Genomic DNA, 14,086 nt, shown 5'->3' on the forward strand with positions numbered 1-14,086 from the left:
CCGGGTCTCGGGCGCGGGGGCCGGTTTGGCTTGAAGCCATCGGACGAATGTCTGACATGTTTGCGAGCGCCGCAGCGCCTTGGCCCGCCGCTCCTGGGCCGCCGTCGCTGCGGGTCCGGACAGGGCTGGCATCCTGTGCCTCCTCCATCTGCTCCTCATTACCGCGGCGCGTATATAAGGGAGCTGCGGCGGGGCGGCTCGCACTGCGTGGCCATGGAAGGGACCGTCCTGGTGTTTCTGCTCTGCCTGCACGGCGGGCTGCTCGCGGGCGCCCTGGACAAGCCGGACTGCGCGGGCGCTGGGGACACGTCGCGAGGCGGCGGGCGCGCGTGTGTGGACTCCTCGGCCAGCCGCGCGCGGGTAAGGGCCACCTGTGCTCAGGTGGCGCGTGCTCTGCGGCTACGTCTCGTGCCGTGGTGTTGTTCGTTTGTTTTCTTGTGTGTGTTTGTGTGTTTTTTTTTTTGTTTTGTTCGTTTTTTTGGGGGGGGGGGTTACTTGAAGACGTTTTCATTCAAGCCTTTCAGTCACTGTTTCTCCGCATGGCATGCTGTACAAGTATTCCTCGAACATGTCCGCTCTCTCAAGTTCCCGCCTCACAGACCATTACCTCAGTCGCGCTGCCACACTAAGACCACTCCACAAGCGGATGCTTTAAATTATTATATTATTAATTTTATAAAGCATTTCAGCAATTTTCCATTAACGTCATCGTTAAAGATAGTCTAAAGCAGTATTAACCTTGATTTAGTTACAACCGGCATGCCAGATATTAGATAATCAACTTTACAAACATTACTGGTTCATACAGTCAGGTAATTTTTACAATATCACTTTCGGCTAAATATCTTTTATCAAAGTTACTGTAGCAGGAGTGGGGTTTGAACATATTCCAACCTACCTGTAGCCATAAGAATGTATGAAATGTATATTTTCAAAGGGAATGACTAACAATAGATAGAGGCATGGCATTGTCCCTCACTTTTCACAAGTGAGAGTTGAACTGTAAAATGTCACGATAAAAATAAATATTGTTCTTGCGCTCCCTGCTGCATTTGGTTGGATGAAGGATACTCAAGTGCACTGTGGTTCCCATGGCACCCGCTGCACTACTTTAAATGGGCTCCATTTTTCCCTGGTCAGAGCCGTAGCTTCATCCCCTCAATTTGCTTTATAGACACTTTCCTTAAAGGGCCCCTCAGCAGCTTGTGCACTTTTTAGAGGTTCAAACCTCAGACCTTCTTTTGGGATGGCCTCGGCTAATCGGAGGGCGAGCGAAGGGTTGCGGCCGCTGTGAGGCCCCAAAGCCACCGTTCTACCCGGGAGGCATTTTGAAGGACCCAAGCAGAGACCGGGCCCTGCTCCATCCCCGGTGCCGCTGACCTCGGAACTTGGCTGCCGCCGCGCATAATTGAAGAGGATGCAGTGGTGGTGGTGCGCCGCGGCGGCTCCGAGGTCAGCATTGTCCCAGCATGCTCTGCAGTTAGAAGCCCACCAGGGCCGGGGACCGGTCCAGGACTCTGTTCTTTTCTTCCGTGTGTGTGTGTGTGTGTGTGTGTGTGTGTGTGTGTGAGACGTGTGTTTACATTATTTTGGCCACAAGGTCCAGTTTCCTCTACTTTTCCTAAAGACATATTTCTGAGGGTTACTAAAAGTTCTTATTTTTGTTTGCGGTCTTGGAGAGGAGGGGTTCTACCATCAGAGTGCCCCCTGATTTTGGGCTATACAGCCTCCCTGTCTCTGACCCCATATGGGATTAGAGATTCTCACTTTCAGCCAAAGTTCTTACACCAGATGTTTTGCGCAGACGTTCTAACAAGAAACTTACACAGCCAATGCAAAAGAGGGTTGTGAGATGGTGACTTGGGCTGACGGACATTTGGCTTGACTGGGTTATGTGCATACAGTTATTTACATATTATTTGTTTAGCTCATACTTTTCTCCGAAACAGCTGAACAATGTTAAGCTACTGACTGTGATTTACCCATTTACGTAGCCTGCTTATTTTTACTGTATCAGTTCAGGGTAAGTACCTTGATGAAGGGTACTATAGTAGCAGGTGGGATTGGATCTTGAGTCCTTCAAGTGTAAAGGGAGCAGCCCCCCCCACCAGGACATGGAATGAGGTTTGAGAGCAGAGTGTGAAGCTGTTCTGGAACTAAGAATGGAAAAGGTGCAAAAGCTCTGGATGTGGCCGAAGGAAACGGGAGCAGTTCACCTACTGCTGTGACGCAACCGGAAATACAACTTTAGTCACTCACCTTGTTTACATGTGTAAATAACACAGAATTTGTTGTTTAATAGATGCGGGTGTTGTTTTCCTCTCAGCATTAATCCATCCCTCTGTTTTCTGTTCTTGCCGCATTAATGATACGGGTCGGCCTCGTGACATCACTGACATCCATTTAATGTACATTCCTGTTAATGGGGCCTGTTTGTTTTCCAACCAGGCACTTCAACAGTGACTAATGTAACCTTTGGGTTCGTCCATTTGCAGAGTAACTCACTCAGGATATTATTGGCGATCATGTGGTTTGAACCTGCAATCCTCTGGTTTCATTCTGCTTTGTATTTTTGTTCATTTAGCTGGTGCGTTTCTCCAAAGTAAAGTTTCTACACTGAGCTTCTTAGTGATTTACCCATTTAAACATCAGGGCAGTTTTTACTGTATCAGTTCAGGGTAAGTACTTTGATCGAAAGAATTTCAGCAGGAGCAGGGCTTTGAATCCAGCTCCTTCAATTGCAAGGCGATTGTCCTCGCCATTACACCACCTGCTACCCTGTGTAAGCAGGGTTTAGAGAAGCTGGAGTGTCTTAGATACTCCTCATGTGTTAAGTACTCATCAGCAGTCAGTGTCTCCACATACTGTGCAGTCTGTATCCAAGACCAAAATAAAACTCATTCCATATAAAGAGGTTAATTTAAAAAAATGTTTTGTTCTCAGCCAGCTGTACCCCCACTGCCAGCAGTACAGACGCAGTTCCGACCGATTTTGCTCCCCGGCCGAGTACAGCTGACACGGGTAAGGAGCCTCACCTTTCGATGCTGCAGGCCATTTTACAGCCATCTTTAATTTGCATCCACTATCTATTGGAAATGGTGTAATAACTCTGTGTGGAAAGCTAATATTCTGTACATCCAACAAATCTAATATCAAGTCACAGTAATTTCTATAATATTACATTTATATTTAATAACTTACTCTTAATATACTGTATCAGTGTCACACTTGGAGCCCAGGCTGTATCAGTATCTGAAAATGGTTACTGGATGTCTGCATGCTGGTTCATTTGCATACAAATTGCCAGTGACAGTGAATGACATAGCGTATTTTATGAAATGAGAGACTTATAACGATATGCATTCTGCTTCATTTTCATGTCCAGTTCACCCATTGCAAATAGTCAGAGGCCGACAGAACATACACTAAATACACCCATGTAACCACTGGGGGCAAACTTTCTATAATTATTGTATGTTTTATCTTCTAAAAATAAGAATAATTAATTAATGTTCACATGAGTAAAGGACCTGCAGGCATTTTTTGCACTTGATAACATGTGGGTTCAGTGTATCAAAAAAAAGAACACTGAACTGGAGTTTCACAACGGAGGAAACAAATTTTACTGAAAACCGTATTTTGTTCATCTAATCCTTTGGTTTCGGCGCTACTGCTCTGTCAGTAATTAAAACATTAGTAGGGCTGTTATACAAATTCATTTGCTCATGAAACAGCTGCAAAGATGTCTGCTCCCAGGCTTCAAAAGCCAGACTTGTGAGTGACGTTATTTTCAGCCATCAGGATGGAGTCCAGACATGGCCGCAGGCAGGGTAGGGTGGGGATGCAGACAGCAGCGTGCTCTGCCCACTCAAGAAACAGTACTGAACCTTGACCATCCCTTGGCTTGCTGTTATTCTGGAAACAGGAAAAAAGAAAGATAAAAGAAGAAAGTTAGAACAGCTGCATCTCTGTGGCACGATTGTGTCGAGAGCCTGCTGTTGGACTATGAAACCTAAATGCCTGTGGTGAGAGCAGGCTGTTGCTCCAAGGCGTTATGGGAACACAGACAACAGACATAGCATCTGCAGCTTTAGGTGTCTAAAGCTGCAGTAGGAAGTGTGTTTGTGTATCACAGCACCTCCCTCTGGCTACAGTCATTACCATGCTCTGTTGCTTGGTAGATATAAGCAAATGGTTAATAAAGACCCATCATTAAAGGGGCCCTTCATGTTCATCCATCTTGTTTGCTCATCTGTTTAATAGCCCGCTGCCTTAAATTTCCCCACCAAATGCCTTTGGAAGTAGTCCAGAGATTTGGTCCTGACCGCACTGCTGGGGCGTGGGCTCCAAACCCTATTACCCTTTGGGGAAAAACAGAGTATGTGCCGTTCTGCCTTAAATGAACTCCGCAGTCGCTCCTGTTATGTCCCCACATCCTCTTTCTCAGTGTGGAAATAGAGCTATGGATGAATCATGTCTTTACCTTGAAGGATTTGAAGGCTTCTGAAAAGGTCATGTCAGCAGTGAGAAGATCCGGTGTCTCGGTAGGGAAAAGGCAGCAGGGATTGTTTCTATTTGAGATAGAATACTGTTTTTAAGTGGAAATGACTCAAAAGATACACAGTAACCCAGGTGAGACCTCACAATATTTAAGTATTATTTATTTACCTAAAGCAATTCACATAATCTGCATTTTATACATTTAACTTCCTAAGAGCCAGTAATGCATTTTTGTCAACTCCAGAGGACAAACATTTTAAATGTATTTTCTCAGACAGTACATAGCTGCAGTCCTAATGCACCTTACTGAGGACATTCTGTGCTTTCACATAATACCACATTGGGGTGGGGCTTGGAAAAATTCCATAAAAAGCTGGAAATATATGTACAAGAAAAATTTTTGCTAGATCTCAAGCAATTCAGGTTGAGAACTTTTCTCAAAGAAACAAAAGTGGGCCCCTCTGCTGGTTTGAACTCTTACTACTGCTTTACCCATTAATGGTTTATTATTTCATGAAATGTATACAAATGTTGACATGTCTTTGTTTTGGGTTAAAATAAGGATCAGATGCCTCTTTCCTCATCTTTGTTGATAACTCTCTTCCAGATGCCAAGGGTACGGCGACAGATTGACTTTAACAAGAAGAGGAAGTCAATGAGGACAGGAGCCTTTTCCACGTCTAACGTAAGGACATATTTGGCTTGTAATTAACAACATGACTGTTTCCTACGTGTGCTCCTTGTTAATGCTGGGTTGAGTTGTTTGTCGTGGTGCATCCCGCTTCTTTGGAGACACAACGGATGTGGAGACTTGGATTCAAGTGGTACTTCCTGTATAGTACTATTTCCCAGATGTTACCCATCTACTCTGATCTTAGTCACACCAGTCTTATGTACCCATGGTGAAAATTATGATGAATTTAAGTAGCCCAGGAGGTTCGCTGTTATTCAGAGGTAATAAACTGCAGAAAACCTTTAGCAAACCCTTGTGATACTGGAAATGGACAGATGGGGCTGGGGGGGTCAAAGCTGGGCTTTCATTGCCCACAAGATCCTGCTGTTTAATAAGGCTGACTAAGCTTTGCTTACCCTTCAGTCAGTGAGACACCCTCCCAGAATAAAGTCATCAACTGTATCAACAGTGTGTTGTTTCCACAGATCACGTGGAATCCAGAATGGTTAAAGGCCTCACCGGTAAGTTGGAGTTTCTCAGAAAATTACTGTGTTTTCGCTCTGACTCAGTGCTGGTGACAGCACTAAACACCACAGCTGTCAACTGTCTGAACTGCTGGTTCAGGGGAACGTTGTCCTGTATTTTTCAGCTAAGTGTTTTTAGTCCTGTCGTGCAGAACTGGGTGAGCACTGTCCAAAAATAAATTTAACTGAAGTAAAATCAACACCTGAACTGTTTTAACAATGTGTTCTAAATAAATATGTAAATGACCCAGCTTCCAGGTAGCTACGCAATGGTACATTTTTTTTTATTCTTACAGTTTTTTGTATTGGCATATTTCTACATATTTGAGGCTAAAGAACAAAGAAATGGGCCCATAATCTTGACATACTGTTCCAGACGTCCAGCACGAAGAAGCTGCTGGAGAAGATCAGTGCTCCCCTCAAATCAGTTCACCACTCCGGGGCCGCGGCCATCATCATGCATCCGGAACATCCGTTCCCGGTGGGCACTGCGACGCCCCGTCTCTTTTTGGGCAAAACAACCAGGTGACCCTTGACCCCTTGTTCTCATTGGCTCCTTCTTCTTGCAGACGGAGTGGGAGAGGAGACTCCAGCCAGCAGGAAGCAAGAAGAAGCCCAAACGCAAAGCTAGAGTCGGGTCTTTCTCGCTGCTCACAAACAATGCAGACACCCGACCACAGGTGACACGGACAGCAACATGACAGGGGTGTCGGTTGTTAGATCAGGAACCAAATTGTTGGACAGATCTCATGGAGTGCACTCACTTTTTCATTATATTACTTTATTATTATCATCACTTACTCTTTATTAGTTATAAGTAGCTCTTGGCTTATGACATGTGTGGCTAAGGATGACCCGAACTTATGGCAGCCATCCAGTCAACCTTATTATTTTAAGTCCCGACGTCTGATTGTAACGTCAAACACCAACCGCTCCATCTGCTGAACGATAACATTGGCTGGGTGCAGGACACCATATTTCTGATTGACTCAGTGTGCCTTTCAGTGACTGTGTTTTATTTACAAAAACATCGTTTTATATAAAGAATGTTTTGTTTGTGATTCCACTGAGATTAATTTTTATGATGGCTAGCAGGTGAACATGTGAGAATTCTGATGGTACAGAAAAGAAAAAGTGGGGAAAAAAAAAAAAAAAAAACAGATTTAGAAATGAAAGTGTAAATGGTGCAACAATTAAATATAGTAATGTATGAAATTAGTGAGAAAAACAAAACCTTATTATGCAATGTAACATTTGAGCATGTTAATGGTTTATATGTCCTTATGGTTGCTATAATAAAGTATAAAGGGATATGTGACAAAGTCAACTTATCTTGAGGTCATCAGAATCAAACCCTGTCAGAACTTGAGGACCACCTGTACTCTGAATCATTCATTACATGTTGATCATATTATTAATTTGTCTTTTGTATTCTCTTTATTCTTACATATTTTACCGTGACACCGCATATTGTAATTGTGGAATACAAAGCACCTCTGTAATGTGGGGATTTCCCACACACAGGCTAGAAGGCAATGACTAGTGTTTGTTTTAAGAACATACGGATAAGTAAGTTTGCTACTGTATTTAAACCACGAAACAGAGATACACAGGCAAGCAGACAAGACACATCGAAGACAAAAAGGGCATTAACATCAGCACATCTACATGCTCTTTGCAAGAGTGTGTATATCAGTTATGGATAACCCTTGGTAAAATTTGCAGGACAGTAATAAAACCTTTTTTCAAGGTCTATTGTACCTCATCGTTGAGACTCCAAGAACTTCAAATTATCTGGAAAAAAAAAAGATCACTTCCGCCAGGTGCTTGATGTATGAGACCATATATTAGATGCACCAGTTCATATGCGGTGCAGGCAGTAGGAGAGGAGACAGGGTCAGAGTCCAGCTGTTGTACCACTGAGCAGGGGACTTGTAATGAATTGCTGTGAAAAGACACCCAGTAGCCTAAAAATGTCAGCTTTGGTTCAGATAAATAGATATTTAATAAATAAAATATTTACAGGTGAAGGCAAAATGCAGAAATATATCATATATAATGACGTATTGAAAACCTGTTGGGCCTTTAGGTCACCAGGGTTCGGAGGCAGCTGAACAATGAGAAGAGAGAGAAGAGGCCTAAGCGTCCAAGAACAGGGACTCCTTTCGGTGAAAGTGAATCTCTAAAGGTGAGCGAGGGAACAGTGGCAGTGAAAGTCGATGGAAACCAGCAGGAATCTGGCTTCCTTCCCTCACTTCTCGAATGCCTGATCCAGGGCAAGGTTACATACAGAACCAGTCAAATATTTGAGTACATCTGCTGGAAATGCAACGTGTCAGTCCAAAAAAAAACAGAAAACTGGACTTTTGAGGAGTGGAAGTCGGTCTTATAGCCCAGCGAGTCAAAGTGAAATATTTGGGTCCGACTAGCAAATGACTTTAAGACATACATAGAGGGTGAGTGTATGGTGGTGGGAGTGTGATGGTACGGGGCTGCTTTGCTGATCACAGGGTTGGGGGATCTTTACCAAATTCATGATTATCGCAACCAGCATGGCTATCATAGTATACTTCAGAGACATGATCTGGGTTATGGCTAGTTTAGGCACTGCTTCATTCCTCAGCAAGATACTGACCCAAAATGCACCTCAAAAGTTGTGTAAGAGGTGGACGACAGTGGAGGACAAGTCAGACTAATGACCTAGATATAAAACACTGTCAGTAACAGAAAAAAATTGTTTGCACTAAGTGTACTCAACCTTTTCACTGGCACTGTACACACAAGGTAACTCAGCCTTCATTTATTATCCACTTTCCACCAGCCCGCTTGAGGTTTGTTGGACATGTTGGACAACCTACAAATTCCCAACGTTTTCTGAGGCAATCAGGTAAAAGAGTGAGAACAGCAAATTTTGTCTATGTTTTACAGGTCAAGAGGGTTTTGCAGTTACAGCAACGCAAGGGATTCGTCTGCATCATGAGTAAAGAAAGATGCAGGTGCATCAACACGTCGAGTCCAGAAGCGCGGGCTCCTCTGTTCCCACAGCACAACTCCACACACACTTCCCACTGAATTACCTACATTCCACAACTGTAAAAGCAGGAATGCATTTTAGTTTTCGCTCATCCTAAATCTACAAAGACAATAACATCAAGCAAATATATATGCATATATATATAAACACACAACTATGATATGGTGTCTTTCTGTGGTTCCTTCCACACTTTTCCCTCCAATTTTCCAATACAATAAATTGGACATTCTACCACAGTGCTTGTTTTCAGAGCTTTGTTTTAGATGCGACTATATTTATGGATTATTAATTATAAAAACCCTACAGTGCAGAAATAAGTGGGATAACCTCGGACCAAGTTACATGTTTTAAGGCAGTTTTGAAGTAGTGTTTCAATCCTTCCATCAGTCCTTTAACTCTCAATAACTTTGGGTCAGGATCACAGGGATCCTGAGAGAGATGAACACGCACACATGCATGCACACTCACACTCAGAGTGATTTAGTCTCTACTTCCCCCAGACAGGGTGGATGAGAGTGGAGGATCCGGAGGAAACCAACACGATGACTGAGACAACATTCAATCTCTAATCTCGAGCTGGGAGCTATATTCAAAGCCACAACCCTGGACACTTTCCAAGAGAAACTGCAACATTCCCTCACATTCAGCGCCCAGAGTCTAAAGGATGACAATTAGGGTGCGTCATGACCATTTCCAAATATCCCTTTCTGAATTCCTATGATGACATCCATCAGTTGAAAAATAATTTTTTCCAGATGAAGAATAAGTCACCTAAACTCAAATACCAGAATAAAAGATGCTTTTATGCATAACAACATAATTTATATGTGACAAAAATTATTATTTACAGCTTACCACTTATTCATTCATTATCTATAACTGCTATCCTAATGCAGGGTCACAGTTGTCCAGAGTATGTCCAGAAAGCATTGGGCAAGAGACAGAGTGCAGAGGAGACATTTTGATTATTTATGGACTCATGGATTTTTGTAATATTTTAAACATGGTTTGAATGCCAGTTTAAGAAGCAGCTACATTCCTGTTCTGCAACAGAGGAAAGCTTTTAATTTCTTCTATAATCTTTTAAAATCTTCTTTATATAATATTTTGTTCTAAAGACAGTTGTTCAACTTATTCCTGGACAGCTTGTGTTTTAAACTGTGTGGTTCTCATTTTGAAAAAGTGCTTCACCAGTGAGTGTTCTGTTCTCATCCTTTTGAATTAAAAACACATTGCTACTAAAAGGCTGCTGTTCTGCAACAGGTGTGGGGCTTGTAGTGTGTTTTACCTGGTTTTTAAAATAAAGAATGCACAAATTGCATTCTTTATTTTATGCACAATAATGCGTAAATTGTATTTTCTATGAGATGCACGTTGCTTTGGAGAAAAGCATCTGCTAAATTAATAAATGTGAATGTAAATGTAACAATGCTACAGTCTGAGGGTCACTTCCAAGCTGGTTAGAGACAACGGGAGGCAGGGACAATTCCTATGGGGCAGTTGGTGGTCTGTGCATGGGTAGATAACTGTAAGCTTGGTGTGGTGTGTCTAGTGCTGTCGACAAAGGTACCAGTGAAATACGAAGTAACAATAAGTTAGTTTATGAGCTGTCATCGCTCCCTTCAATGCATGTCCACAATTTTATTCACTGTGACCATATGTATTGTATGTATGCATGTATGTATAATTAATTTATCTGATGCTTTTCTCCAAAGTTTGCAGACTGAACAATTTAAGATGATTTACCAATTTGTACATTATGGTAATTTTTACTGCATCAATTCAGGGTAAGTAACTTGCTCAAGAGTACAGCAGGAGGTATTTGGGATTTGAATGAACCTTCAACCTTCAAGGTGACAGCTCTAACCACAGCGCCACCTGCTGGCCTGCATATATGCGGTATAATCAAACTGAGCTGAATATTACAAAGTGATGGCAGTTGAATGGATTGGATAAAATATAGCTGCCGTTTGCTTTGAATGTCAGACAATATTGCAGTCTTTATTTTATTATGTTGTTCATCTCCAGAATGACAAACAGAATGTCAGGCACACCGTTCATAAACTGACACCAAATTATAAAGCCCGAAGTGCACGGGAGGAATTTCATATGCAGCGAATAATTTCTACATCTGTTGTAATATTTCTTGAGTGATTTTCAGTGTTTCATTAATTATAATAATATATTCTCTCCACTTATAGCACCACTGTTAGCTGTAATTTTACACCTTATTAGGTGCAATTATAAGTAAAATATTTCTGGCTTTCCATTTCTGAGCTACTCTCCAAAGCTAATCATTTTTCTATTTAAGTTCCAAACAAAACTATTCTTCAGTCCCCTGTTCTGTTCTACTCGTTCAGAATGCAGAATTAATTTCACACAATTTACAGCCCCCACGCGACAAAGTGACGGGATGAAAAATCCATATGACCTGTCCTAGCGGAGAGAGGCAAAGATCCATCCTTTGCCACAGTGTGTAATAATGTATGAATCAAAACTAGTCTGATGAGTGTGTACCAGCAGGTGGGGGGAGGCAGTGCGTCACAGCCTGGCGCTGACCCTTCTCAGCTGGTCTCGCAGCTCCATGCCAGCGATGGATGACAGGTGCACCTCATCTGGCCCGTCGGCGATGCGCAGCGTGCGCACGTAAGCGTACCTAGGCGGGGGGGGGCACATGATTAATACACTGGACAACATGCTGAAGGTGCTGATGTCGAATACACTGCACTCAATCAAGAAAAATACACTGCTTATGTGAGCATTACTCAGGGTGCGCAAAAACAGCGGTAAAGCTGAAGTACAGCCTTTACACAAATACCCCGAATCCTCTCGTACCAGGGTCAATTCGTTCATGAAATGACTCCGTTAGGTGAATTCCAGGTGTGGGGCGTGATCAAGTTTATTATTTCCTACGGGAAAAATAAAAAAGAAATTTTTCCTGGATGAAAAATGCCATCGGTGTTGTTTGTAGCTTCGGTTTTAATGCTGTATTTTCGTTAACCTATTAACTATAACCGCTCCCGTGCAGGGTCACGGAGACCCCAAAGCAGGGTACATATCTACGTTTATTCATTCAGCTGACACTTTTCTCCAAAGCGACTTACAATGTTAAGGTTACAATAATTTACTCATTTATACAGGTGGGTAATTTTACTGGAGCAATTCAGGGGAAGTACCTTGCTCAAGGCTACTACAGCTGAAGGTGGGACTTGAACCTGCGACATCTGAGTCCAAAAGCAGCAGCTCTAACCGCTACGCTTCCGGCTGTCCCAGCTGGAAGAAAGTGCTTTTTCCAAGTCTCCTTGAGTGTCTTTTTTATATCTTGCAGCGTTTTTAAGAAAGCAGTTGTTTTATCCCATTCCTGGAAAGCGGCCGTTTTAAATTGTGTGCTTCCCACCTTGAAAAAGTGCTTCGCTGCCGAGTGTTGAACTGAACCGAACACACACCTCTACCGAAAGGCTCCGTTTCTGCAGCACTGCTGTTTCATGTGGGTTTTCAATACTCCCTTTTACTCACTTCAAACAGCTTTTTTGAACCCGGCAGATGTTGCTGTACAACAAACACACGGAGGCCCTGAAAGGAAGTGTTTTACCTCCTTTTAAAGGTCGCTCTTTTAACGTTTGCGTTTTTATCGAGCTGTCACTCTGTGCAACAACTGTGCTTCCCACAGACCCGTTTGTTTCATTTAAAACAATAGATTGAAATCATACAATACATTCAAGTGGTTTTCTGTTATCAATCAGTTTAATGGTGTACGGTTTTTAGGATTTTCCCTTCCCCAGTGTGAACCGGAGCCTCAAAGTTGCACAGCAAGAGTGTTACCCTGGGGATAAATTTTTCTTTTTCTTCGTGAAAACCGAGTGAAGGCAACCGGCGTGCTTACATCAAATTTTTCCACCCATTGTGGAAGCAAAATGACCACATAACGGTTAAAAATGCCATTGTATTGCATAATAAGCCTGTTGTATTAAAAAAAGGTGTATATTCCCATAAACCTCTCTAGGGCTTTTTTTTTTTTTCATTGTGTAGGAACATATTTTATAGTGTCAAGTTCACGTAGACTGAAGCAATGCAAACTGACTGTGTGTGTGTGTGTTTAAATACAACCTTGCATCATTTTACTTGCGTGAGAATGGTCACTCATGAGGAAGTGATTCCTCGCAAAAGGCAAACTGGTAATACGGATAGTAGAATTACTTACTTACACACACACACACACACACACACACACACACACACACACACACACACACACTCTGAAACCGCTTGTCCCATGCAGGGTTGCGGGAAGCCGGAGCCTAACCCGGCAACTCAGGGCGTGAGGCTGGAGGGGGAGGGGACACACCCAGGACAGGATGCCAGTCCATCGCAAGGCACCCCAAGCAGGACTTGAACCCCAGACCCACTGGAGAGCAGGACCCAGTCCAACCCACTGCGCCACCGCACCCCCACTTACACTGGAATTAGTATAATCATAATAATAATAATAATGTAACGACACAGGTTACTGTAAGTTTGAGCGGGAAACAGGTCTTTTGTAAACAGTTGAATTATGGGAAAAATGTGAATGAAGTGTGCAACCATTGGGGGGACTTAAGGGTAAAATGTAGAGGTGACTGTGTTTGCCAGTGAGAAGAAAGAGAGCCTGGGGGCGCTAAGCAGGGTGGGAAGACTGGTTTGAGGCGCAGGTCCTTGAGGAAACGGGGTCCTCGGACCGAGAGCATTACTTCCCCGTGTGCCGGCGTTCTAATAAAATGTTCGAAATGAACGCTGCCTGTGTGTCCTTCTTTGCCCTACCCGAACCCAGAGCGCCACATGACATAATAATAATAATAAACTTCTTTCATGAGCCCTTCAGCCTAGATGCCAGTGTATTCATCAACACCATTGACAGCGGTATTATTTATTTAGAAGACATCTTTCACCACGATTTACTTAGTGCTACAGTGGGGCGTTTGCACAGGAGTAATTCAAGGTAAGTACTTCGATTATGGGAAGTACAGCAGGTCTCCACGTGGACGGCGTCGCACGCAATGATGCGAGGGAGCGGCTGCTTCTGGATCTCCGTACTTACATCCGTGCGAGGGGGACGTCGTCCGACACCCCAGCTGCCCCGTGGACCTGAATGGCGCGGTCCACCACCTCGCAGGCCATCCTCCCAGCAGCCACCTTCATCATGGCGATCTGCAGAGAGAAGTAAGACCGGCCGCCGTGGGGGGGTCGCATTTTATCACCGCTGCACCATCCCATGGGAACCTCGGGAGTTTTCAGCTTCCGAGGTCAAACCCTTAACCGCCGCGCCACCTACTGCGCTTTCTCCTGGGGCGTACTGACATCTTAACCACCCTCCCCCGA

At 43.5% G+C, this 14,086-nt stretch overlaps 2 protein-coding genes across 3 annotated transcripts in view; one reads left to right on the forward strand and one right to left on the reverse strand.

The window, feature by feature from the left end:
• Window positions 1–213: 213 nt before the first annotated feature.
• On the forward strand, window positions 214–8,617 carry LOC108937078 (uncharacterized). Its single transcript, XM_029254859.1, has 7 exons — window positions 214–360; window positions 2,944–3,021; window positions 5,108–5,185; window positions 5,659–5,694; window positions 6,074–6,178; window positions 6,267–6,377; window positions 7,787–8,617. Exons 1-7 carry the CDS (start codon window positions 214–216, stop codon window positions 8,087–8,089), a joined length of 858 nt encoding a protein of 285 aa, XP_029110692.1. The 3' UTR covers window positions 8,090–8,617.
• The window catches only part of acad11 (acyl-CoA dehydrogenase family, member 11), a 51,129-nt gene continuing 40,277 nt past the window's right edge, over window positions 3,235–14,086 (reverse strand). Inside the window, exons 19-22 of one of the 2 annotated variants that reach the window (XR_003797904.1) lie at window positions 13,806–13,915; window positions 11,249–11,387; window positions 4,484–4,571; window positions 3,235–3,915 (exon numbers count right to left, since the gene is read on the reverse strand). Coding sequence is in view for 1 of the 2 variants with exons in the window: in XM_029254699.1 (XP_029110532.1) it covers window positions 11,273–11,387; window positions 13,806–13,915 (225 nt within the window). In the remaining variant the exon portion in view is untranslated. Of the gene's footprint in view, window positions 3,916–4,483; window positions 4,572–8,625; window positions 11,388–13,805; window positions 13,916–14,086 lie in introns of those variants that run through there. The other variant, XM_029254699.1, reaches the window with a different exon arrangement.

Source organism: Scleropages formosus, chromosome 9, assembly GCF_900964775.1.
Source record: "Scleropages formosus chromosome 9, fSclFor1.1, whole genome shotgun sequence".
NCBI lineage: Eukaryota > Metazoa > Chordata > Actinopteri > Osteoglossiformes > Osteoglossidae > Scleropages > Scleropages formosus.